Source organism: Amphibalanus amphitrite, unplaced genomic scaffold (genome assembly GCF_019059575.1).
Source record: "Amphibalanus amphitrite isolate SeventyFive unplaced genomic scaffold, NRLGWU_Aamphi_draft 000503F_arrow, whole genome shotgun sequence".
Lineage (NCBI taxonomy): Eukaryota > Metazoa > Arthropoda > Thecostraca > Balanomorpha > Balanidae > Amphibalanus > Amphibalanus amphitrite.
Window position 1 is genome coordinate 122,174 of NW_024881997.1, and position 26,806 is coordinate 148,979.

The 26,806-nt window shown below is 52.8% G+C and overlaps 2 protein-coding genes across 5 annotated transcripts in view; one reads left to right on the plus strand and one right to left on the minus strand.

Annotated features, from left to right (window-relative positions):
* The window catches only part of LOC122392845 (polypeptide N-acetylgalactosaminyltransferase 2-like), a 49,634-nt gene extending 32,602 nt beyond the window's left edge, over nt 1–17,032 (minus strand). Inside the window, exons 1-3 of the mRNA XM_043388166.1 lie at nt 16,828–17,032; nt 16,164–16,291; nt 4,459–4,691 (exon numbers count right to left, since the gene is read on the minus strand). Coding sequence (XP_043244101.1) covers nt 4,459–4,691; nt 16,164–16,280 — 350 coding nt within the window. The 5' untranslated portion in view covers nt 16,281–16,291; nt 16,828–17,032. The remainder of the gene's footprint in view (nt 1–4,458; nt 4,692–16,163; nt 16,292–16,827) is intronic.
* A 488-nt stretch (nt 17,033–17,520) lies between these two features.
* LOC122392846 (unc-112-related protein-like) overlaps nt 17,521–26,806 on the plus strand; it is a 46,511-nt gene continuing 37,225 nt past the window's right edge. For all 4 annotated transcript variants that reach the window (XM_043388167.1, XM_043388168.1, XM_043388169.1 and 1 more), the window contains exons 1-2: nt 17,521–17,919; nt 20,347–20,497. In XM_043388167.1, the coding sequence (XP_043244102.1) occupies nt 20,347–20,497 (151 nt within the window). In that variant the 5' untranslated portion in view covers nt 17,521–17,919. The remainder of the gene's footprint in view (nt 17,920–20,346; nt 20,498–26,806) is intronic.

Genomic DNA, 26,806 nt, shown 5'->3' on the forward strand with positions numbered 1-26,806 from the left:
TAGGAGTGGACCTCTCTGACTATCAGTCTCAGGGGCCTCTTGTGGCCAGTATAAATACAAGAGCCTCTCAGACCGTCGGTCTCAGGGGCCTCTTCTGACTAGTGTGGATAGAGGGCCCTCCCAGACCACCGGTTTCAGGGGCCTCCAGTGGCCAATTAAATTAACAGAAGGGCCTCACAGCCATCAGCCTCGGGGGCCTCTTCTGACTGGTGTGAATATGAGGGCCTCTCATACCATCAGTCTCAGGGGCCTCCTCTGCCTAGTGTGAATATAAGGGCTTCCTAGGCCATCAGTCTCAGGGGACTCTTCTGACTGGTGCCGGATTGAGGGACCTCCCAGACCGAAAGTTTTGGGGGTCTCCTGTGGCCAGTATGAATAGAAGGGCCTCTCAGTCCATCAGTCTCATGGGCCTCTTCTGCCTGGTGTGATTATAAGGGCCTCTCAGGTCATCAGTCTCAGAGGCCTCCTCTGACTACAGTGTAGATGGATAGGCCTCCCAGACCATCAGTCTCAGGGGCCTCTTCTGACTATTGGGGATAGAGGGGCCTCCTCTGACTAGTGAGGGTAGGGGGCCTCGGCTAGAACGTCAGTGTCAGGGGCCTATTCTGACTAGTGTGGATGGAGGGGCCTCCCAGACCACCAGTCTCAGACCTCTGACTAGTGTGGATAGAGGGGCCTCCCAGACCGGCAGTGTCAGGGGCCTCCCCAGACCAGTGTGGATATTGGGGCCTCCTCAGATCCACTAGGGCCTCTCAGGCCATCAGTCTCAGGGGCTTCGACTGACAGGTATGAACAGAGGGCCTCATTGGATCCATCACGGCCCCTTGGAGTCCGTGCGTGGGGATTCGTGGAACTTATTTTTACCGAGTTTGTTTATTCTGGGAGGTGACGACGTCCTCTCAAATCGAGACGAGGGGCCTCGAGTAAAAAGTGGGTGGGCCAAAACACATGGTTGGCCCCCCCACCTCGAAAAGTGGGTGGGCACTTGCCCACCTGGCCCCCCCTGTTCCTACGCCTATGGTGAGATTGGTCCCTGGGGCCAATTTCACCCAGTGTGGCAAACTCAATTTTGGGGTAGTTTTTGCAGTTACGTAGTGGGGTTACGGGGTAGTTTGGTAGTTTACCCCAAATTGGGTTTACCGCACTTGGTGAAATTGAGCCCAGGATGTCATAATACAATTTTATAAAATAGAATTATTCAAGCGCCATCTAATGGAAAATACAGACAATGGGTTGATTTTCTTGTTTTCGAAGAGCTGCAAGCGAGCGTTCGATTTCAACGAAGCAGCGGAGACGTTACTGGCAGGACACCACGACCACTCAGCCGATACTGAACGCTCAGGAGAAAGTCTCACTATCATAAATCATACGCTGGGTGCCACGCGTGGGGCAGTTACGCCGTATCGGCGTACGATGGCCACCGTTCGTGGGCGGCACCACGGGACCATCGCCGATGGCATCGGACGGGAACAGAATCTCACGGCCACGGCACATCGCGGCGCCCGTCGGCAGGCCAGCTTTCTATTAATAGAATCGATCATCGGTGAAAATAGGAGGGACGATGGTGCTGGAGCGGGCGGGCTCGATTCGAGCCTCCTATGGTGTGACGAAAATATTGAATGGAGAACCCGAAGGAACGCCAAAAAGAGGGCTCCAGAGTCCAGAGGGACCGAAAGAATCGGCCGTTCGCACATTGAAGCCGCTGGAAGGACAGCCCGTCGGTACAAGAAAGCTCAAGCATTGGCATTAGGCACAAGTATCCTCCGGAACTCAGTAAGACCGTCCGGTCCTGTCAGCCCGTAGACCGCCAAGCTACATCATGAGCTGATAAAAGCACAACTCTCCAAGTTCTCCAGCACACGGAGGGGAGAGGGAGGAGGGGCGGTGAGGTGGCGAGGGGCAGCACCAGTAGCTCTGCACCGCTGCCAAACGGGCCGCCAAACAAAATACTGGGCCAGCTGGGATACTGCCACGAGCGCGGCCAGGCATGAGGCGAGCACTGCGGTACTGAGGAATTCGGTTGGCAGCTTCTTGCTTTACCCCATGGAGGGAATGAACAAATAAGCTAGGACAAAAGTGAGTAAATGATTTGAAGTGGTCAAAGCAATGATAAATTGGAAGCAATTCATGGATTTTGACCATTCGTGAACTACGTCAATTCTCGGATAAAGCACGGCCGTATAGTTACGAGACCTAGACCACCTAGCGGCATTCAGAAAAGGGCAGGACGGTTCCCAGTTTCCACAATTTAGAGACTAACTGGAACAGCCGGTGCCGCCCCATCCCAGGGAGACTTCGGGACCGCCGTAGCCAGCCCGACCGGATGCTATAATAAACACCCGGGGATGATGATCAGAGATCACATTAGTTCGCTTAATGTGAAAATGAGCATGTTTGCGGTCACTTATTGGAAAAAATAGAAGGAATAATTTTCTAAGCGAGTACATGTGTGGGGCAGCCCATTACTCCTCAATTCATGTCTGACTCGGAACTTTCATATGTACCGCATCTGCCGCCTTTAATAGCCGCGGCTGCTTTGTTCTTAATTACCCAGGACGCGTATCACGTGTAGTTAGAATGCACTGGAGAGAGTCAGGCTGCCGAGCTTGATCAATCGGCCCGCACGCCGCAGCATACGAGCCTAATCGGCAGGCAGGACCACACCACTACAGGAAAGCCAACACCGCCGCAGACGGTGGACCGTATTTGGTGTTACGGATTTGAGGACCGGGTGGCGAACTGGGCCAGACGTGCGCGGGGACCCAGCTCGTGCGGCGCGGACCGCGTGGTCGAGTCACCAAATTACCGACGGAAGCGGACGCTTGAGGCGCTGGAAGAAAGATAATTAGGAGAAAACCATCGATCCAAGAAGGGAGGGGGGGATGGCGCCCAAACTTTGCCGGCGAAAGGACGGATTCGTCGTGGAACTTTTCGAACAAAACTATCCTCTAAGTAGATTGGCCTTTCAGTTATGATTATGCCGACTGTACATGCCCTTGGTCCGAGTAAAAGCTCCAACTTCGCCCTAGAGAACAGAGTTCAGAGTAGGTACCACAGACGGACTCTTTGGGACCTCCTTTATCCACACTGCTCAATAGCTACATGAGCTGAAAACCAATCAAACATGCACTCGCCTTGCCTTGTTCGGCACGAGGCCTGGGCGACAGCCTGGTCACATTTCAAACCATCACCGTCCACGGCGGAAATGTTCAACATACCCGCCCCTTTCTCAGCCTTTGCGACTATTAGTAAAGCAATCTTGTTTGCGACCATTCGCTGCTGTTCGCCAACATTACCGAGCAACGCTGCCCGATGAACGACGTTAGCAACTGGCCAGTTTATGTGATGGCACAAGGCCATCCATTCCGACACAGATTGGACAGCTCCCCTGAGAGGAGACGGTCATATCGTACAGCTGCCGCGCCCAGAGACACAGCCGAGGGCAACTCAGTCACGAGCAATACGCTCACACGATGCTCGAGCCTCGCGGGGAGTTTCTCCACCGTTCGTCCGGCAGATTAAACGGCTCTCCTATCTAACACGATATGACACCGTAGTCGGTCACGGAACGTGTCCAGGTCTAGTCAGATGACAGGATTGCCCTGTGATAGCGGCATGTCGCGGCGGTGACCGGCGTGGGACTGCACCTTCGCGGCTAGTCTCGGGACTGGTTGTGACCACGCGGGGAATAACTCGTCACCTCTAGGGCCAGCGCAGTGTCAGAGTGGGTTATCAGTCACTGCCAACGACCAATAAGGCTGACGAGAAGACTGCTGCTCAGTGCTCATGTCGCACCGAGACACCAGCCAAGATGCAGGTGATAAGACGTACATTTGTGGACTGCCGGTGGTTGGATTGGAACGGAATATGGTGGACTGTGTGGAGTGGTTGACTGCGAGTGGCTATACGGCAGGTGCCTAGACGGTAGGTGGCTGGAATCTAGCACCGTGAACGGCCAAATAGCGGACCACCGAGACAGACGGCGATCCATTTGTGACGTGTAACTAGGCCACCCAGCCAGCCCGGGCCCGTCAGTGTCCACCAGAATACGCTGACGCCGACGGAGCTACGCCGACGGCGGCTGAGCCAGGCCGGCGACCTGTCATATCACCCGTGATAAAGTGGATAGCACGAAACATTGGGTGACTGTGCTGCTTTAATCTTGCATTATTATCTTCTATTTATTTACGATCTAGACTATCTGGATCGTAGATCTAATGCGGCACTATTTATGGTGGCGACAAGTGTTCCGTTGACTGATCTTGATTCCTGTGATGCATTCTGCACACAAAAGCAATGTGTATGCAAGTGGCTTGAAAAGTTTCAGGAACGTGTTTCCATACTGGGTTGCAAATTGTGGCTTAATGCTTTGTTCCCTCACGGCATCGATTTACGCCACATGCCGCCAACCGACAGGACAGCCCCCCCCCCCCACCCCCAGCTCTGTCCGGTACTCACGCCGAGTTTCTGGTATCCGGTATGCTGCGGTCGCTGGCCAGGCTGTCACTGATCTTCTGGTTGAACTTGTTACGCTTGTAGGGGTCCTCGCCGGGTCTCAGGGCGCCTCCTGCCACGTACTGTCGTTCGTCGAACACCGACGGAGGCGGGGCGCCGGGCCGCCGACCGGCCGACAGCGTGGCCGCCGTCTCGGGAGCGGCCTTCAGGCGGAGAGCCCGGTTCGCGCCCGAGGTCTGCCGGATGGAGAAAAGGGTTATTGATGGAACATGGACACACAGAAAGACAGCACAACTCGAAAAAGAGGCATTACGGCAGGCGAAGGAACACTTCAACTAAGTTCTTAGCGACAGAAGGCAAGTGAAAAAAGTGCATGTGTAAGTTCGGTAAGCTCGAGCTAATGAACCATTTAAAGCTTTCATGTTTTACAACTAACAAGTGTAACAACGCTAACGAGTGAGTCGATATCGACATTCATTTATCAGCCGAGACCGATTGCTTTGGAGGACCACGCAGAGGTGACAGGTGGGGGTTAGGCCTATCTATCCTGCGCCGGCCGGGCTGCGTGCCGTTGGGTGGGATCTGATCCAAACACAGGGGCGGGGCCGCTCTCGTGCCACGGCATCCCTCGATTATACCGGCCGGAAACGACCATCAGCGCCGGCGGACACAACAAAACCTCCCCCCTCCCGGCGGCAGAGAGCACGGCCGTCCACAAAGGACCGGACCGCACCCCACGCATCCGGTGAGAGGCAGTACCGAGCCCGGGCGGGTGACTCAGAACGGGCAGACCACGGAGATCGCCGGCTGGTCACGGAGATCAGTTCGAGCGTCATGGAGATCCCCGCGTCCGTCACGACTCTCGTTACACCGTTACGGACGGTCCGTGACGGTCTGAGTGACGCCGCCGTCCGTGCGGACCGAGCGTGACTCGAGTATCGGCAGGTGGGCGACCGTCCCACCAGTTCCCAGAGGCGGCAGACCGCCGTCTCCGCCGTGGGAGTGGGACGAACGGAGCCATCTGCGGCCCACACCGGCCGTTCCCCACCCGGTACTGTGCCGCAGCCGGCTACGGCCCTCCGCTAGACATACGCCACCAAAATGGGAATTAGGGCACAGCTGATGCAGTAATGTCTACTTTAAACCCATAATTAAGGAGCGAGCCAGCCCAGAAAGACACCGGTCCGCACCAGGCAAACAAATCGATAGAGCTACCGGTCCTGGAAGCGATATGCCTAACTGTAGCGGCCAGGCACACTATGACATATGATCCAGCTAACAGCAAACCTCAGCGAAACGCGGATTTCATTTACAACATTGCCTGCAAGCTCTTGATAGCATCACATATTTCTACAACCATTCCGACGCTGTGATGTCCAAAAACGGCATGGCAGCCATGTGCAGGAAAACAGGACCAGGACAATCGATGAACAATGACTACACCGCCGTGGTATGCTACGCAAGTGTGGAGGAACATCGCTTTGTTCAGTCAGCCCGCACAGGGGCGTAGGCAGGGGGGGGGGCCACTGGGCCATGGCCCCCCCCTTGGGCGCCGAAGGCGCCTTTGCGATTGGAGGGCGCCGAAGGCGCCCTCCAATCGCAAATGCAATTGTGATATAATCGAATCGAAAAACAATCGCGACTGGAGGGCGCCCTCCAATCGCGAATGTGTTTACAGGGAAAATACGGATGGAGGGCGCCCTCGGAGGACGCCCATTCCAAATACGCCCTCCAAATACGGTTGGAGGGCTCCCTCGGGCGCCCTCCAACCACATTTGTAGGCTGTAGCTCTCTAAGCGTAACGGTGGTCGCCTATGTAAGCCGCTGTCCCGTAAATAAGCGCCCTCTCACCCGAAGGCGCCCTCCTGTAGGTCGCCACCCTGCTACATATTGCCGCCCTTCTGCTGATCGGCGTCCTCATAATTATTGGCGCTCTCCTACCTATTGCCCCCTCATGTGAAATTTTCAAGGCCGCCTTTCTCCTTTTTGGCACCCTATTGTTCAGTGCCGCCCTCCTACCTATTGGTTCCCTAGTCCTTCCTGTTGAATGTTAATCGGGGCCCTTCTCTTATTGGCGCCCTCGTGTTGATCGCCACCCTCCTAACCACTGGCACCCTCCTGTTGATCACCGCCCTCCTATCCACTGGTACCTGCCTGTTGACCAGCGCCCTCCGCACAGACGCCCTCCTGTTCGTGTCATCCTCTTGAGCAAAGGCGCCCTCCTCACCATTGCCACCCCCATTTAAATCGTCACCCTTCCGCTCATTAACGACTTCCAGTTGATGACCGCCCTCCCACCTATTGGCGACCTCTTGTTGATCGCCACCCTCCTATTGGTGCTCTCCTGTTCCTCGCCACCCTCTTACCTGGTGGCGCCCTCCTGTTGATTGTTGATCGGGGCCCTCCTACCTATTGGTGCCCTCCTGTTGATCGCTGCCCTTCTATCCATTGGCGCCCTCCTGCTGCTCGCCAACTTCCTACCTATCGGTGCCCTACTATCGAAACTCGGGATGTTGATCGGGGCTCTTCTACCTATTAGCGCCCTCCTGTGGATCGCAGCCCTTCTACCTATTGGCAACATCCGTTGATCGCTGCCCTCTTATCATTTATTTACTCCTTTGGCATGTTTTTCAACTTAGTCGTTCTATTGCACATAGTTGATGTCTTGCCTGTGAAAACTGCCACAAATGAACGTGCATTCAGCACAATGAATGAAGTACCTATACCTACCAAAACTATCTACGCTCTACGATGCATAAAACACGTCTTTGGTCTTAACGGATTGATCCTACTTTACGTGCATCATGGCATCTATATGGATTACGATTAAGTATTGTCAACAGGTTCGGCCGCAACAGCAGGCATCTGAAGTTTCGGTGATTGAAACTGGTTATGTGGGTACACTGTATGCATCTGTGAGAAGGCTATGAAGGCTGGTCTGAGGTAATTTGGATGATGTTTACGCATCTCGCGCTCCGGTATCAATCCGATACGGTGATCTGGTGCGTAGATATGCCACCGCCAATAAACTTTTATACATCGACACCCATGAGCCAAGCTTTCTATACAGTTTGTGTGGCAGCGGCCCGACCAAACCTTAGGTATTTTTTACACCTTCAAATTTGGTAAAAGAGCGAGAGGAGCTTTGAACGGTGATCGTATAAAAGGCGTGCCTAAAAAGCGGAGGAAAAGGTTGTTTTCAAAAATTTCGCGCGCCTTCGGCGCAGCATTTCAAGAACACTTGACCTTTTGTGACCTGGAGTATAAAGAATACACACGATGCAAAATCAATGCAGCACGACCTATACGAGGTTACGCAAAAAAAAAACTGGTGGCATGGTAAAAAACGCCTCCCAACCCCCCCCCCCCCCCCACCCCCCCCCCCCCCCACCCCGCTGAGCGATTTTTTATCTCGCGACCGTATGGCGCCCTCCTTGGGTGAGGTGGCGCCCTCCAAACCCTTGGCCCCCCCCTTCGCGATTTTCTAAATACGCCGCTGAGCCCGCATGTAACTGAACGGACCTCCTATTCTTCGGAAAGCTACCACGAAATGCGTTCCACGGGCGGCTACAAAGACCTGCAAAAGTCTGCGCAAGAAGCGCGAATCGCGGCATGCGTGAAAGGGAAAGGACCGAGGGTCGGTATACCGGCCAAAGTCGTGACCCGCAGGTCACGATTGGCCGGGAAACCACGCAATCCGCCGCACACTGATGCGACAGGAGAATCAAACCGTTCCACCACTGCCATATCTAGCACACAGCCGCTGTACTATCGGTGGGCCAGCGTGGTGACTCCAAAGGTGGCGGACTGCCCAACCGAGCGACGGTCGGTGCCAAGGCTCTCAGCGGCTAGTGTTGGTCAGACAGCTTGGCGGCCAATGGTCAGCATCGGTCACAGTTCAGCGACCACTGACCTGCGGTAAATGTTAGTTTGACCACTCAGCAAACATTGTCAACTTCGTAGACCACTAGGAGACCTGCGGTTAGTGTTGGTTAAACGGCTCGGCGAGCAGGGGCTAGTGTTGGTTAAACGGCTCAGCGAGCAGGGGCAGGTGTCGTTAGACCACTCGCCGTCTCGTTCACGATCAGTAGTTAGCGGCCAGCGGCCAGCGGTCAGCACCGGTCCGACCACACCGGGCGAGAGTGGGCGGGCCGGGCGCGGCCGGTCGGGCGGGAAACGGTGTCACGGTCAAGTCGTCACCTTCTGAGCGGCAGCCCGGCCAGGGATGGCCAGGAGCCGCCGCGGGCCCGGGACCGGCACAGTCACTGGACCAAACCTTTCACCGGGACCGTATTGTGACGAAACGGCACAGGGAGGATACGGTGGCGTAAGCAGCAGCACGCCCGGTATGCAAACTAATGAGCATCTTCTTTCATTAGCAAAGATGAAACGCCTCTGAACCAATTAACGTTCTGTTACGGATAGCAACGGGAGTTTAATTATTCCGACTGGAACACAAGCCCGAGGGATGCTTATTTTCTGTCCAGACTCCAGAGGACGGGAAAGTGCGGTGCGCCGCCATGTGGCTTACATATTACATATATAAATTGGAGGGAATCGTGCAATTAGCCTGGGCAGGACATCTGGCGACCGGTCGAAGTGAAAATACGCACTTCCTGGTTTGCGAGGTGAAAACCTCTAGGGCATTAGGTACTGACAACTGCGTTACTGGACTGCGTCGACACGGACTGGCTTACCAGGAGCTGTGTCAGTAGAATGCCTACAGCTCGGTGTTACAGGCATTGAATGGGGATAAATGCAGGAATAAATTAAGCCCGGGATGTTAACTCATTTGGTAAAGCCGGCATCGGGCGCTCCTACTGCTACACGCACCAGTTGACAGCCAAAGGTCCGTGGATGTTGATGTGAAATCGCTGAACTTTGGGTCGTCAACGAACTCCGAATGGATGCGTGTCGACGATTGGCAGCGAAGGGCTGTTCCATGCCTATCGGTTTCACCGCTAAACTAGCCACCATTGGCCGCAATATAGGGCCGTTAGATCGATGCTCGTTGGCCCTAATTACATGAATCGATTGCACAATTAGGCGTCCACCGATAGCGTCAATTAGCCACGCCCAATAGTTGTACGGGTGGTATCGTATCGAATAACCATCGACCGGGCGCCACATGAGCAGCTAACGAAAGCGGGGTCTGCCCGCGTGCCTCGTTTGGCGTGAGGTCTGCGCGAGCCTCGTCAGTCGCAGCGCTCTGTTCATGTTGTCAATCGCCAGCTCTGCTTATGGTCCCGAACCCGTAGAGCGAGAGCCCTGTCCGAAAGCCTCGTTGGACCGGCGAGGTCTGCTTGAGCCCGCTTGGCGCAACGCTTTTTCGCATCGTTGGTCGCCAACTCTGCCTTAGTTCTCTGTCTATAGCCCCGGACCCGTATGGCGCGAGCTCTATCCGTATCCCCGTAAAATGCACGAACTTGGTTCGTGTCCCCTCTCGTACCCCGCCCCCGTCTCGGCCCCGCAGGACTGGCTGGTTGGAGCGATATCCGGTCCGGGGGCCACAACTATCGGCCGCCAGCCTTGAGCGGCTCCGTGTAGCCAAAACGGTCCGTGTCGATCCGAGTTCGCCACCGCAGCACGGTCACGCTAACGTAGGCACGGACACAACCACGGTAGCACGGCGGGCCTGATAACACCAGCGACGGCCTTGCTGATATATGGTACCTATGTCCTGTTGACACTCTATGCAGGCCTTTTCAGGCATTTGAGAATGAGCCGTTGAAAATCCTGGACGCACTACAGCATCGTTTGTTGAAAGCGGGTGAGTGGCGAGTCAGCATTTTCTCGTGCAAGCGGGCCGGTTGCATTGCAGCACCCTTCTCGCCGGCCGCGGTCTCTCTCCGGCCCGCAGCTCCCCCGCTGGCTCAGAGTAAACAGATCAGCCGCGGCAGCCGGCCGACGACATACACAGACCGGGTAAACACGGTCCCAGGGATCCGCCGCTGCCGACACCGAGCCGAGCGAGCCGCCTGACCGAGCTGCTGAGGCGCTAGTGCTACCGACGACGACCAGCGAACCGACGGCCAGTCGCCAGCTGCCTTACCAAGCCGCTACTTACACCATACCGACCCCGCCCGCACTACTTAGAACCAGCACCGACCGGTTACCGACCAAGCCGCTACCTACAACTACGAAGCTACTTTGTCACTACTCGCACCGACAGCCGCTCGTTCACAAAACCCAGCCGCTACGGCAGCCCCTACCGGCAACAGAGTTGCTATCAGTCGCGATTGCACCTCATCACCCAGTCTGTGCTAACACCGTCCGCGTTATGGTTTTACTACTCTGCTCTGCGCTGCCGAGCCACCACCGACACCACCCGCACGACCAGCCCGCTGCTGACACCCCGCTCGGTCCTGTAGCTGAACCTGGATGCGGGCCGGCCGGACCGGACCTCAAGCAGACCGGCATGGCAGCTCGTCCCATTCGTGTCGCAGCCAGACTGTTATCAAATTCCTCAGCGTTTGGACATCGCGTAACAAGGCGGTACTGGCCAGACAAGGCCGCGAAACGCTCGGAGGTACCATGATGTGCTTTGAGGTAACGTGATGTAACGAAAACTAGTCGTGTTGTTTCACGGCTCAGTCAGTGACAGACTTGGACTGGACAGGCCGGCGCACGGAGAGTCCACTGACGGTCAGGCACCAGCCTGTTGCTGCTCCGTGAACCGGACACACCGTTCAGCGGCTCAGTGCGTGCAACGACCATTATGAGGAGTCCATTTCATTATTTGCATACATTATTTCCATGAATGATTGCTAGTTGGAACGGTTTTGGCATAGGCACTTGCAAAGCAGGTCGTTAGCATGCGTTTTAATCAGGCATCCAATGTCAGGAAACACGAGCGATTGTCACAAACAGGTCTGTACCGAGCGATAAAGGTCATTAGTAGTTCCATTACACATTCCATAATGTCGCGATTGCCACCTCCTTGCAAATCAACATCAAGACAATATGCTAAAAATAGCCTATAGCTCCCATAAAAGAAATAGGGGAAAGTGGGTGTATTGCGCCCTTCTAACCAATTGCGCCCACCAACATTCCCACGGATTCAATGGCATGTTTTGAATTTTGAATTCGAAAACATTATTTTCCCCACTGGACAGTTCCTTTTATGGCCCAAGCTCCCCGATGAAGCCAATCAGCAAGGCTCATTACGCCATCAAAGATGTTACGGCGTTTCTTAGTTTTTTTGCAGTATTTTGTACCGTTGGCTATAAAAATGTGTGATATTTATGTGATTTTCAGAGTGATATTTAAAAAGAAAAGTCCTTTTTCATTATATTTCACTAAAACAGTTAGCTTCCTTCAACATCTTTATGATAACTTCCACGCTTTTATTAAAAAGCACCTCAATTTTAATTGCGCCCATGGCAATTGCGCCAGGGGGGCGCAAATAGAATAATGGTGTAGCTATTGCATATCACGACAGCATGAATGCATCATTAACTGATTGCAATAAAGAAGGAGTTTAATGTCAGGCAGGGGAGCAACCCGCTGTCGTCAGTCCGCAAATTATTTCTCTCGTCAAACTTATAATTTAGCTGCCATTTAGGCTACGAACTTGTGGTGTAATTGACAAAATACGACATTTTCAACATGGACTCAGGCGTGAGAGGTGACAGCTATGACAAAAAAGTAAAAACTGATGTCATAAAGCTGTCGAAACAATAAAAATTATTAATTTTGAGAGAAACGATTGAAAATGTAACCGTATAGGCGCATACGTTCACATATATCTAGTCGGTTACAGTAAACGTTTTCGTTGCACTTTTACAAGCGTACGAACACATGTAAAGTTATCTACGTGGGCTAAAAAACATAGCGATTTACACCTACATTTATTATTTAACCAGCGTGAATAACATTATGAATATTAAAGCAAGCCGCGATGACATTAGACTGCCGGGGTGTATGCATTCCGTCTCATTCGCTTAGCCATGTTAAAGTATAGGGCGCAATTCGGTTCTAATTGCGCCATCCCCCTGGCGCAATTTACAGCAGTTGTTGGCAAATGCGCCCTTTTACATGTTTCTGAAATAGCAGCTGTCAGAAGCAAACGAAACATTCTTAATTGATCGGGATGCTCTTAAATCGTAGCCAATGAGTTCCTCTTTGAAATGGTCACCAATGCATGCTTATATCTCCAGCGGTTTTCTTACAATCAGCGTTTTTCCTTAAGGTGGCGCAATTCACCCTCCTTCCCCTACAGCAATAAAGCTAGACCGGAGTTAGAAACCCCACAACATCAAGATTGCCTATAAATGTTACATCCACCAATAGAGAGTGGCGTGCAAGAATAGCTGTCTGTTGGCCTGCAGCTGTCATTTATTCAGTGTTCGTACGCCGTAGAGTTAGCGAGATCGATGAACCACACGCGTTAATCGATCTGCCCTGGCACGCAACCACCCGTCTAACTAAAAACATCAACACTGGGGCTGTTACAATCAAAGGGACTGACTGGACCGCACTGGGGGCATCCCGGGACTTCAGGCTGGGAAAAAGAAAACCACTTACCCAAACGCGCTTTCGTGTTTGCGGAAGGGAGTGGCGATTTTCATATAGCCATAGACCGCTGACTGCCATATCAGTTTCGACAGCGAACCTGCCATCGACGTGGATAACTCAAATTTCGTTATAGTCATTTGGACGAAAATAGATGGATGACGAGCACCCCCTCGTTTCGCCCGGCTTCACGCGTGAAACGACCTAGCCGAGAACGTGCATATTACTCGTATATGACGCAAACGTAGGGACGGCAGCGGACACAGCAGCATGACAGCTGACTCAAAGCGACGGTGCTGAATCATAGTTCAATCATAGTGAATAGCGGGCATGGTCATAAGCCCTGCAATATGCCGCACAGGCTCGCTAGCCCGGTCTGCCGCGCTGATGGCTGTTTTATGATCGTACGTACCGTAAACGGAAAATTAGGGAATGAGTGGCGGCGCATCAGCTCCACGACGCAGCATCGGCATTACAGAGCGTTTGTGGATGTCGCACAGCTTGCAACATACAGCGGCGTAACAGCGAGCGAGCTGGCGCGGGTACCTTCGTACTTACACCGCGTGAATGATCGTCATTCATCAAGAGCGACGTCTCTTTTGTGTTATTATTTGTAACCCAATGTCGCTACGAAGTGGCCACGCCAGCCACTTCTGTCGCCGATGTAAACATTCTTTCAAAGCTGGACAGAGGCAGCGCCAGTGGTTTCTTGTGTCATAATGAGCTATGCGCTCGCTTAACCTAAATAATATCTCGAAGGCATCACGCCAACGCCGGTAGTTCACTCTCTAAGAATGACCGTCAACATTCAGCAAAACAAGCATACGTTCAGACTTCAGACGCACGGCGACTGGCGAGGTCCAGACGGGTGCAAATTTAGTAACAGCAGCAGGTCCCCGTGCTGTATTTTGCACTTTTAACGTCATCCATTACCAAAGGCTGTTTGTTGACCGGTGCTGGCGTACGGGAGTATTCGGCTGGGTACCGGACGGTCGCAGGAAACATTACTAGCATAGCTGTACGCATCACGGTACCACCGCTACCGTGACGAACCGCGTGTTCGGTATCACCGCTCTACCGGCACCGTCAGCGGCAGACGCAGCCGTCACGAGTCGGACAGCCGCCCGACCGTGACGGAGGCGGCGTCACGGTCATTAGATGCGCCACGACCGTCCGTCACGACACGGCCAGGCTCGGTGCTCGGGAAGCCGCCACCGCTGGGCGAGTTTGGGTTACGGCAACGAACTCTGATTACGGTAGTCCCCGCTGACCGGACATGCACCGCCGGACGAGGGCTCCTTTTTTGTGTCCGACGTTGACGTCTCACAAAGCAGTGTCGTGTCCAAAATTCAGCGATCCGAAATGATCGGGATCCAAGGCAAACATCACATAACAACGAAGCAAGTCTTTAAATCTGGGAGTTTCTGACTAGCTTCTCTGACAACCCAGGTCTATGTATGGTTTTAACGCCACCCGAGGGTCGGAACAGGTCAGTGTGGCCAAATTGGTTTAGCGTTACGGGGAGGATGTATAAAAAAGTCGTATGAGGATGTCACTATTTAAAAAAAAAACTCGTCTTCAGTGTCACTTAAGGTGCAGTTTTTACAAGTTATGTGGAAAAACTATACCTGACGACAAGCTCTGGTGGAAAGTAAAAAAAAGTCAAATATTGTCATCAAAGATGTAAAAAAAAAAAAAAAAAACATTGCAAGCGCGACAGTACGAGTATGACGGTGCGAATCGTACATTGGAACATTTTTAGTCTTTATTCCTACACTAGGTATGCTTTCACAACAAAAGCGTTGTGATGATATAATTTTCAAATTTCTGAGGATGTCATTAAACTTTTCATTGGGGGTGACTTTCCCCGCAACATCACCAATTTGGCCACACTGGAACAGGTGAGATAGCGACACTAAGTCACCAAGTCACTCCACCACCGTCTCGGAGGTCACGAAAGAGCGAACAGCGTGACAACATCGACAAATCGACCCCGGTTTCGAAGAAAATGGGAAAGGCGGGCGCATCAAATTTAAGCTGCCGTTTCAAAAGTATCCGCCGAAGCCAACGATGGTCTCAGACTTCAGAGCAGCCTTGGCGGAGGAGCGACATGGGCGTCTCGTATCGAGCCCTCATGCTTATTATCGCCGTTAGCTGGGATGTGGTCGTCGCTATTGGCATCACAGGCGCACAACGATTCTTACGACGCAAACTGCGCCAACAGCGGCCATTAGCAATCTAGCGTCTATCGCCATTTGCCACTAATATTGCACTAATGAATACTCAACCACACATCTGCGATACTACCAGTATAACGCCTTTGGGCGGGGCGACCAACGGAGCGACCGAGAGGGTGGGCCTTGCACGTACGAAATTGCGAGGGGGTACCTCCAACTCACTTGTGTACGGCACCCTACTAACCGGTCTTTAGCGATGCACCAAATTTGAGCACAATCGGCCCAGCCGTTCTCGAGATCTGGAAGCGGCACATTGCACGTGCGCACGTGCAAAATGGGTCCAACTGACTTGTACACGGCACCTTGCTAACTGGTCCCTAACCGTGTACCAAATTTGAGCACCATCGGTCCAGCCGTTCTCGAGATCTGGAAACGACCCCTGCACGTGCGCACGTGCAGCAGAACCCCAGCTCTGGCACATGGATAAGGCGCAGTGCCTAGTGGCCAGTGGGTGCCTACCTACATGCCAACTTTCAGCGCAATCGGCCAAGTAGTTACCGAGATATTGCAACTATTACAAAACTGAAACCTCTTCGTTTTGCACGTGGCACGTGCATAAGGGGTCACCCACATGCATCGGGAACAGTCCAACACTTGGTAGAAGGAATGAAGCTACCCTACAAAAATTATCGCATGTAAATCGGTCAAGTGGTTGCTAAGCGTCGCAAAAGCGTGACCACGGCCGGCCGGCCGGCCGCTCATACTCAGAAATTTCCGTTATTCTACGTAAGACTCCGCTCGCTCCGCAAAAACCCCCTTTTTTGCCTTGAAACTCAGAGACACAACTCAAAGAAACCGAATATGGAAATGAAATGGAGACTATCTAAGAGTTATGTGCCTTTTTATTCTGGCATTTAACTGGCTAGTGGGTGGGGGTGGTGAGGTGGAAGATGGATGGTGGGTGTTAGTTAGGTGTCGGTAAATGCTCACCGGTGTGTGATCGGATTAAGAGCTCACCTGTGGTGGGTCATTGCCCTTCACAGACACGTAGTAGACGATGCCAAAGCACCAAACTGCTGCCACCAGCAGCAACCATTTAAAGTTGCGGCGGCACAGCATCCGTGATGGCAGCATGGCGACCAGCTCTGAAAGAAACATTCCCAATATGAAACATTGACTCACTTTGTGTGTGTGTTTAACACATGCCCTGCAGTAAGTCAGTGATTTGAAGATAAAAGTGGAATGCTCACTAAAACTCACATACAAAATTCCAGTGACTAAGTCTGCATAATCTAATTTATTTGTAATTCATGGCCTTCCCAAAACTAATGTTTAAAAAGCCATCCTAAGTGAAGCCAAGTAGAAGAAAATATTATTGAACAAAACTGATGAATAGCTGACAAAACAGATTATCAGCATGCAAGCAGAGTGAAATGACTTGTCACATGAGAGCCCCGCACAACCAGGTTTTGGAGCCCACATTCGGCAACAACAATTGCCGTACTCTAAGTGCCACTGCTCAGTACCTGTTGATGACAAGCAGAAAATACAAAAATACCTCATTTTTCACACTTGTGTCAATTTTGCTGCATCAATAATCGAAAATATAAATAAATCCCCCTAACATATATCAAAAGTTTGAGAAAGAGGATCAAATTTCGAAGTTTGTTATCACACTTACCAGCAAGCTCTGTGTAGCCACTTATTTGTGACTTATTGTCGATGAAGGGGTGAAAACACCAACTGAAAAACGGTTATGCACAAATGCCCCTTTCCTTCACCCACAGAACCAGAACCGCGCAGCGCACCACACGACGGACAAACAGCGAATGGGAAATGATGCTTACAAGTTACAACTCTTCTTTCAACTTACATTTACGTATTACTTGCGTCATGTTCACTTTTGCTTCAAGGTCGCTGTCAGCTGACTAAGAAGCTTCCATTTTAGATATTTTTTCAGAAAACGAAAAATTCTTTTTAGAACAAATCAGTTATGAGCTTTGAAAAGTGACAGTCACCATTCACTTACACATGAAATATATATTCGGGTGTGATGACTCTAGTTATGTATGAATATTGCATTTCCATTTTGTTGGGAAAACAGCTTAGTAGATAGAAATATTTCAAGTACTAGTGTAAACTTCCTACCTTTCCACCTCTATAGCTACCAGATTTCCAGGGCGCCATCTAGTGAGCAGGGAATTCTCCCCGGTTTCTTTAGGGCAAAACTGAATGTTTTGCATACAAATGCTTTTATTGTTCACAAAATATATTTCAATATATTTTACTCTAAATGAAAAGCAGTCCTTTGTATTGAAAATCGACAAATAAATGCGCGGCAAAGAGCCATTTCATCCCGAGAATGCAAAATAGCGGAATAAGGCGTTGAGTCAAAAGTCAAACAAAAATTCAATAGCAGCTTAGGAAAATGTGTTTTGTTTGAATCATTCAGTATCTTTCTGAATGAAACTTTCCTTTTTTAGTGACCAAGAAGCACGAGTACCTTAAAAGTACTTGCTCCCACCCATCTCTAGGTCATTTCGGATACACAACTCGGGCGAGCTGTGACGATTGTGGTCGTGCGGCTGGAGAGGTCGAGGGTGCGGTGTTCCCGTGTATTGTGCTTGGGGAATCTTATCACATTTTGTGAATAATGCGTGTTTGAATCTGAAAGTCTCTCCTATCAGCTGCATCCGGTTCTGCGACATTTTTGAACCGTCAACAGAAGGAGTTGCTCAAGCTTCGTGAATAACTGGGCATAAGAAAGGTCGAGGTGGGTTTTTAATCAGATTTCATGTGTAAACAGTGTATTTCACACTTGAATATGACATTTTATCTGTGATTGGATTTTATCTGTGATTTATCTGTGATTGGGTTGAGAGAGAGAGACGTACTTTTACTAACTTGACTTGATTATTATGACCAAAAAGATTACCAGTAGACTGGGTCGAAGGTGGGCGGAGTAGATGTGAAATTGGTGATGGGTGAATGAGTAGAATGTTACATCCGTGGGCTGTGTCATTGTGAGCTTTTAATGCATCAATCACAAAAAATGATTTGCTCTCACAGGCTATGAGAAAATTGCATTAATGACCTTAAACCATGTGTTTAATTTCAGTAGGCGGAACTATGGTCAAGCGTACCCATTTTCGGGAACGCATTTTCGTTCCCATATTTGGGAACGATAAACCCAAATATGGGAACGCCATGTAGGCATTATTTAAAACAAGAAAAAGAACCGTTAAATGACGTCCAAAAAATATAAAACGATCGTGAACCACCTGATATTTGTCTCAATATTGTTGGGAAAAAGTTTGATATTGTAAGGCCCATCGTAGTTTCAAATCGTTCCCCTATTTCTAAAGCAGTCCATCATCCGGGCCGCGAGCCCAAATTTGGGAACGCTCTCGTACACTGGCGCTGCAAGCGTTCCTTATTATGGGAACGGCGTACCCAAAATTGGGAACGATTTCACCGACGCCTTTCAGGGGCTCTTTTCATTAACAAGCATCACGTCCAACGCCGCAAATTATTGTTAACGCAACAATCATCAGATGACCTTTCCGGCAAGACCGTCGCATGTTTCGCCCGGTCTTCTGCGCTTTTATTCCCGTCGATCTCGCAGCGGGCACGCCCCCCTCTGCAGGATTACGTAATTCACAACGCTCAGCGATGTTCAACAAGGTCTTCCATACCTATATCCACCGTCCGCGCCGAGGGTGGAGACATGTCAAGCACCTGTCTGTTTATCACCTATAGTTGACGAGCACAAGGAAGTATCCAAAAATGGGAACGCTGGATATGTTACACCCTCTAAACACCTAGTCCCAATGAAAATCTAGTTTTTTCTTTCTTGATGAGTGTAAGTGGCAAAAGGCCTGGTAGGATGGGCACGAGGAATGATCGAAATCAGCATAAAAATTATAAATAAGCCACACAGAGCGACCTATATAAGAGAAATTCCCCCAAAACGATCACGCTTAGAAACACGGAAGACAAAACCACGCTCATGACGCTCCTTATAAAACAACTCTAAACAGCTAGCATCCAAATAAAATATGTCTTTCTGGGACGATAAAATACAGCTGAATAATTTTAAACCACTGAAACTGAGTTTACAACAGTAGTTCGGTAAATTCACTCACGTTCCACGCGGTCGTGCGCCCCGACACCAAATGTCACCGATATTACCCCCGGACTGTCCGCGTGTTCGCTTGCATATGTCAGCATCTGGTGTCGCTAGTATGAAACTTCATAACCAGGCGAAAATTATTATACTTGACCTCAAAATGTAAGAAACGCTTCATTTTCCTTAAAATTGCAAGTTAAATGTAGTATAACCCATGTTTTCACCATTCCGTCATTTCAAAAAATCATTAAAAATATCATTCTACGGTCAATTTCCTTGTGCAACGGTCAGATTAAAGATAATTTTATAGAGACTTAGTAGATACTTAAATTAGCGTGCACTTTTTTGAGACGTGATGCACTAATGAGTTTTAGTGGGCGAACGGCCGAAAAATTACCTTCCGTTCCCATAAATGGGAACGCCCGTTCCCATATTTGGGAACTCTGTTCCCAAAAATGGGAACGTTCCTATATTTGGGTACTCATGACCATAGTTCCGCCTACTGATTTGGAAGCTACTGTTTTGGTAAAATTGCCCTTTTACACCCTAGGCTCAAAATCATTTAATGCTGACAATTTTGGGTACACTACAAGCAGAAATAACAAAACCTAATCAAATCTGACCTTACCCTACCTAATGCATCCTAACCTTACCTTACCTGGCTCAACATGTGGTTGGGTGTACTTTATGCATGTTAAGATGTGTAAAAACTATCATAATTGTCAATGTGTGGTCTCACTTTTCAACGTGAGAAAGATATGTTCTTTCTTTTAATGTTTTGCTCTGTAAGTTTGTTCAGTTTTTAGAGGTTGCATCATTAGGAGGAAATCACCACTGTTACGTATTGATCAATGGTGCATTGTATGAATAATGAATGTAAATAGTAGCTACTAACTCAAATTGCTTACCAGCATAAATTTTGTAGGTCTTAAATATGCATGGGTTGAAATTAGAAACACCTTTTTCTACTGGACTACTGAATGATAGAAACATCAATGATCTCTCCCTTGGGAGAGACGATCTCTGTGCTGCAGTGTGACGCCCCCCCCCCCCCTCCCCTCCCCGGTGCAGATGGCGGACGGATTCAGAGTGGACGGGTTCCGCGTGGACGGCTCGTGGATGCTCTCCGTGTTCGTCACGGACCTCCAGGTCGAGAAGCGGATCCGCGTCAAGGGCGACATGCACGTCGGAGGCGTTATGTTCAAGCTCGTGGAGGATCTCCGTGAGTACAGCTTTGGACATGACATGCCGGACCGGTGATACGACTCCAAAGAGCGATGTCATTGGCGTTCTTTGATAGCTATGTCTGTGATATTATAGGCTGTTTCTGATTCGCGTTAATGGGCTTTTGCGAGCATCGAGTCCTATCCGTTAACTTCTGCGCCTTCAACGCCATACAAATACTGCATTATGACCTTGAGTGCGCCGATTCGGAACAAAATAATCTCTTTAAATGTCACGTTGAATGTCGATGCATGGGTGATTTCTAAGATAGCCAAACTCGTCAGAAAAAGCTCGACCGCGGAGAGTGGGTGTCGCCGATCGAGCACGGTTTGTGACGTCACCAGACCTCATATGACGTCACCAGGGGCGGGGGAGGAGCCGTCTGTATTTAGCACGCGCTCTCGGGCCGCGTGTGCGCCTGTCTGGTGTTTACGGGACCGCGCCGGTTGCGGAGGGCGCCGGGCGCCGCCTCCCGCGCTAACGATGCTGCAAAAGGCCGGCCCCGTGGCTCTGAGTCGGCGCCGATGGCAGAGCGCATGTTTCGCTGCGTCTGCTGTTTTTCTACGGTATCGGGCTACTTATCCGTGCTGCTTCACCATTTTTCTGAAGCGAATATCAGCTTAGAGTTGAACTAAAAAAAAAAAGAAATACAATGTGTGCAAAGCTTTGAAAAAAAAATTGATTCCAGGAAAACCAGGTTATCCAGCTTCTCAATCTTTTGTTGGCGCATCGCGTTTCGCACAGCATCCGCTGTGTATTTCTAAGATGAAGTGGGACGAGCGAGATCTGTTGTCACGGCCCCCTTCGTAACAGACCGAGCACCGAGCCTGTCTGACTGACGAGTCGCTTCCTCTGTGGTTCGCCGACGGCCGGGTAGACGGAGACGATGACGTCACGCCATTTGAACCAGGCCGCAGAGGTCACTGCGGCCGTTATAGCGGTGAAATGTGTCAGACCTCCGAGCAGCGGAGAGGTGATGACATCATAAAACGATAAACCGGTCATCAATGTATATTTCCGTAAGATGGACGTCTATAAATTTACGCCCATCAGCTATTTATCTCTTCAGTTTATGCTGCTAGGAGGCTGTATCCGCTTCCGTCTAAAAGTATTAGCTTATTTCATAGAAAATTAATTTTGCTTGCTGGAAATCGCAACCGAAAGCCTTCTGTCTTTGCAAGTTTGGTCCCAGTTATTGCAGTTTGACTTTCAAAACTAAAGTCGTCGGTTGGTCGCTGCCGCAGTAGGGTCTGAGTTTGCCGGACCGAGTTGTCACAGATTCACAGAAAGACGGCCACTCTCCTCACCCCACAGTCGTCCCCATCACTTCCGGCGGTGTTCGACGCCCCGTGTCCCGCTCGGTGCCGCTGTCTCCGGTGCCGGAGGCGCTGCGCAGTATCGCCAGCGGGCGGAGGAGCGGTGGGCGCCCCTTCCTCCCATCTATTTCCGCCCGGATCTCGCGTTACGGCGCCGGAGGCCGTCAAGGTCGGGGTGGCGGCCGCGGTTCGTCGGAGAGGTGTGCGAGGGATGCGTGACGCGCGGGATCTGCCAGGGATGGTGTGTGCGCGAGACGTCGGTAGAGCACCCCTCTCCCTCCTCTCCCCGCCGGAAGTGAGTTGCTCGCCCTGTCCCCAATCCCGCCGTGTGCCCGTGCAGACACTGTGGGGGCGGCCAATATAGTCTGGAGCTGGCAAAGCGCGAATGCCCCGTAAGGACTCCCTCCTACTGACTGGCGTCTCACGGGATCGTACTTTCGCTCTTGTTGATCTCCGTGCCTCAGTAAAGATAGGCTGTAGGTAACCGATGCAGCCCAGCCTGATGCAGCTTCTCGAGACTAGCGTTTGGCGGAGGACGTTTGGCACAATTCTGGCCGTTCCGGACGACGAGAGATGGATGTGCCACATGGTGTCTATCGGCTGGTCCGCGCCCATCTGGTCTGCCTCTGAGACCCTTCCGTCGCCCCACTTCCACCCCTGCTCTCCCTCCCTGACTCTCTCCCTCTCTCCGGGAGTATTGGCCGGACGTTGGTGTGACGCTTGATTGATAACCGTCCTAGTTCGAGTGGACTGATTCGCTCTGTGCCGGAAATAGGGGAAATCCTGATAAGGTGCAATACGATATTGCATCAATGGTGTTTCACCTAGTTCGAATGGACTGATTTGCTTTGTGCCGGAAATAGGGAGAATCCTGATAGCGTGCGATACGATATTGCATCAATGGTGCTTCATCGGATCGGCTTGTGATATTGGTGACTGATGGGGTTATTCAACCAGCAGTCGCCCACAGTCACGGTACTCGACCATTTCGGGCGGAGCTGAGACCGAGCGGTATTTTCTGCAGCCCTTGCTGTGTGAGCTGGCTCGACCGTGGGTATCCGTTGGACCCTCTGCAGCGGCTGCTGTTGTATCCCTGAGGGACGCCCGCCACACGCGTGCGGCCGTGTTACGCGCCTGCACGTCTGAGGGCGGCTTGGACGCAACAGTGGTGGGCGTCGGTCCGTGTGATGTTCACCCTCCCCCCCCCCCCCACACACACATATACAGAGGGGAGGGGAGGGGGTAGTCAGCCGTGCTGTCGTGCAGCCGTGCGCGCCGTCGTCGGAGCCGTCGGCCGGCACTCCGGTTGGTGTTTATAGCGCCCTGACACCGCTGCTGCCGCCGCTGCCAGTCCAAACAGGGTGGAGACGCCGTCTGCCCGACTGTGTCTATTAGCCTGTCTGTCCGTCTTTGTATCAGTCTGTCCGGCTGTCTGTCCGTCTGAGTATCAGTCTGTCCGTCTGCTCGACCGTCTGTCAGAGTATCAGTCTGTCTGTCCGTCTCAGTATCAGTCCATCCGACAGTCAGTCCGTTCGTCTGAGTATCCATCACATTCCTCGCTGTCCGTCTGCCTACCATTTTTGTGCGGCTGGGTATCCGGTATCGTAAACCACCGTGCATTCCAACAGCAGGAATGGCCGGGACCGGTGGACAACACGGACACCTCTCCCGATGTCTCCGGCTGCCGTGTTGTGGGTGATTTCTGCGGCGATCACACGTACCGCCGTGTACCGGTCCCGTCGCCTCGTCTTCCGGTGGCCGGTGCGCGCTTGTAAGCCGCCGTGTGCACGCGCGCCGCTGCGACATTTACGACCGCGCAGCATCTGTCTCGGACAGTTGCGCGGTTTGTCCGTTGCGCAATGGACTAGAGCCGCGGAAGTAGCGTACGGTTATCGCTGGTTGTCACCTAGCTGTCGAGTGGCGGCGAGTGGGGCCTCCGGAGAGCTCGACTAGTGCAGCGCCGCCGCGGTCCGGCCGGGCGGTCCGTCGGCCTGCAGTGGTGCCCGGGGGCGGCTCCGGGCCGTACCGAGCCTGACGTCACGCCGACTGACCTTGGCAGCCGCTGCGCCGCCCGGCCTGTGTTCCACGCCGGGCCTGTGCTCGCTCCGTGTCCGAGCCGCCTGATGTGAACTCGACTCGACACCAGCGAGCGGCCGACCGGCTGGGCGGACCGCCAGCTCCGTTGGCTGGCTAATGCCGGTCAGTTTCCGGCGTGCGCCGCGGCTGCGGCAGGCGGACGCGCTGAGCGGGGTGCCTGGTTCGGCGGCCGACCGGCTGGCTGGAGCCGGCCGACCGAGCCGTATATGGCGCTCGGTCCGCCGCGCCGCCCGCCCCGTGCAGCCTGGGGAAGGTCGCTGGTGCGCCGCACTGCGCAGACGGACGGCTGACCACAGAGGGGTGAACGGTGTAAGGGACAGGCGAGAGAGGTGGTCATATTAGCATGCAACCTTTTTTTGCCATTTCTGGAGACCTGTCTTATCCTCTGAATAAAAGATGCTTCGCAAATTTAGCATACGCTGCACTACTGTCTTTCTTGGGAAAAGGGCTTTCCATGTTCCCGGCGCTTTTGAGCGTTTTTTGACGCCTTGCTCGTCACAGGCGTGAAGCTGGTCTCCAGGTGGTTAGTGGAGTCCTTGGTGGCACGACAAGCTCCAGAAATGTAACTCGACGATAAACATCACCCAAATGCCCGCACGCGCGGCGATTCCACCAGCTCATCCAGTCGCTGCGTGGGCCCAGGGCCGGTTTGTAGCCCACGAGAGGTTGTGCAGAGCACTGGCCGCATCGAACACCTGTCCGAGCTAAACGCCTGTAAACAGTGGGCGAGCTTCCACTCCCACGCTACTCGCAGGTGTCGTAACTAATACGTGCGAATCTGTCGATCGGTGACTCCTTACACGGTAGCGAGTGCTCGGAGCGGCGGATGGGTGCAGGTGGTGGCCAGATGGTGGCCCTCTCCGCCCCCTGGTCCCGGCGGCGGCACGTGCACGCTCACCCCTCCTCTCTCTCCCCTCTGGGCCGCCCCAACTCCACCATGTTTCGCGCAGCGCGGCGCCGTGCGACCCCGGCGCCGGTTTTGTGCCGCTCCCGGCTCTGTTTTTCCGGATCGTTCCACTCCTGCGCGGATCCGGTCTTGGGGTCGGACGCCTCCAGAGACGCCCGTCGTGCCGAAGGCGACACTCTCCTGACGATTCAGACACTTGGAGCTGGAGATCTGACGGCCTGGCGTCTGATCAGAGCAGCTATCGGTCGCTATGACTGCTGGGGCAGCAGGCGGACCGTCCCGATCGCGGCAGGGCAGGTTCGGCAGCGGCTCGACCCGGCAGTGATTGGCAGCTGTGTGGGGGCGCGCCGACAGCCGAGCGCTGCTGTCTGCGGGCGCCCACCGCGGCGCACGGAGCACCTGTCGGCTGCGTGTCGGCTCTGACCGCCACCGACCTTGGTAGACTGGGTCTGACCGCTGACCGCGGGTCACCGCAGCTGACCAACCAACCGGGCACGTATACGGTACTTCGGTGAGACCGAGTGGTCCCGTCCCTCGCACTCGCCTCATGACACTGTGAGAGCTCAATGGAAGTAAACGCCGCCACCGTTTAGTCTCACAGCTGTGAGCTCACAACGTTGAGCTCACAGCCTGCGCGCCGCCAGCTGCCGGAGCTCAGGGGCGGCGGCCTGAGCCGGTTTAAAAGCCGTGCCGTACAGCCATATCGCCACCTCGTCGGCCGCCTTATACGGCCCGGTAGAAGTACGAGACGCGGCGGAGGCGGCGGAGAGTCGTCCTCCACTCCTTCCGTGACCGGCGGCGGGTGACGCCGGAGCTCTGTGGCCGGCCTGAGGCCCCGCCGCCGCTGCCTCCGTTATTGTTCCTACTCACGCTGACTGATCTGATTAGCAGCCGTTTAGATGCGGCGCGGCGAGCGGCGGCCGCTGGCCTGCTCAGGAGACCGGCGAAGCGCACTGCCTGACGGCCTTTTTGGCTGTCATTTGCGGCAGTTTAACGGTTTGACAAATCGTTGTTCGCGAGAGTCATTGCTGCCATTTGGTGGGAATGAATATGACTTGAACATTTGTTTGAGTTGCATATCTTTTTTCATCCTTTGTTCTTTAAACGCTGCAGTTTTTTGCAAGTGTGCCTACTCTGTAGTTACCTCGGGCTCTTTCCTTGTTCTGTCTCCTTCCTTTCCGTTTGGTTCCATGCATGTGGTGGTTAGCATCAGTTCCCGTCACCCGAACGCGATGACGTTGATGTGTTAACGTCACTCCTACGCCTACGGTGATGTCACTGCTGCGTGTTGGTAACACCCGTTACCCTGCCGGTCAGCGCCTGCGCACTGCGCAGCGTACAGCTATGCAGTCAGCTCACCTACCTTCCCGAGCCGGGGCGCTGCCCCCCTGGGCCATGACGTGACATAACGTGGTGTGACGCTTCGTCACACACACCCCGCTGTCGGCCGCGTCATGCTGACGTGACGCCTGCCGTGTGCACTGTGTGCCTGCATTGTGTTCACGGGGCTGTCGGGACCTGGCTGTAGCGGGGACAATGACACATTGCTGGGGACATATGGTGAGAGGCTGATGGAATGTGCATGGGTGGTGCTGGATGCAGAATGGGTGGGTCACTGACAAACTGCAGGGGTGTGAATCCACTGTCAGGAGAGTGATATGAGGCGGGCTGCGGGATGCATCGGTCGTGTGAGCCAGGGATGGGCGGATCTCTAGGTGGAGTCGATTGACATTGTCCGTCTCTGTCGAACTGGGTGTGAGACTGCAGATCGTCACGGACCGATGAAAGGCCCACATAACTCGCCGGGCTGACCGGATGCCATACCAGCGGTATTTGGTGTGGCTGACGTTAAGCGGTGCTGACTGAATGAGAACATTGAGGCCGCGGCGCAACACAGCGCTCACGCTGGGCCGAATGGGAACAGAGGCCGCTCGCCGAGCTGCAAAACAGCTCAACAAGCCACTAGAGCAAATGGGCCGCGTCAAGG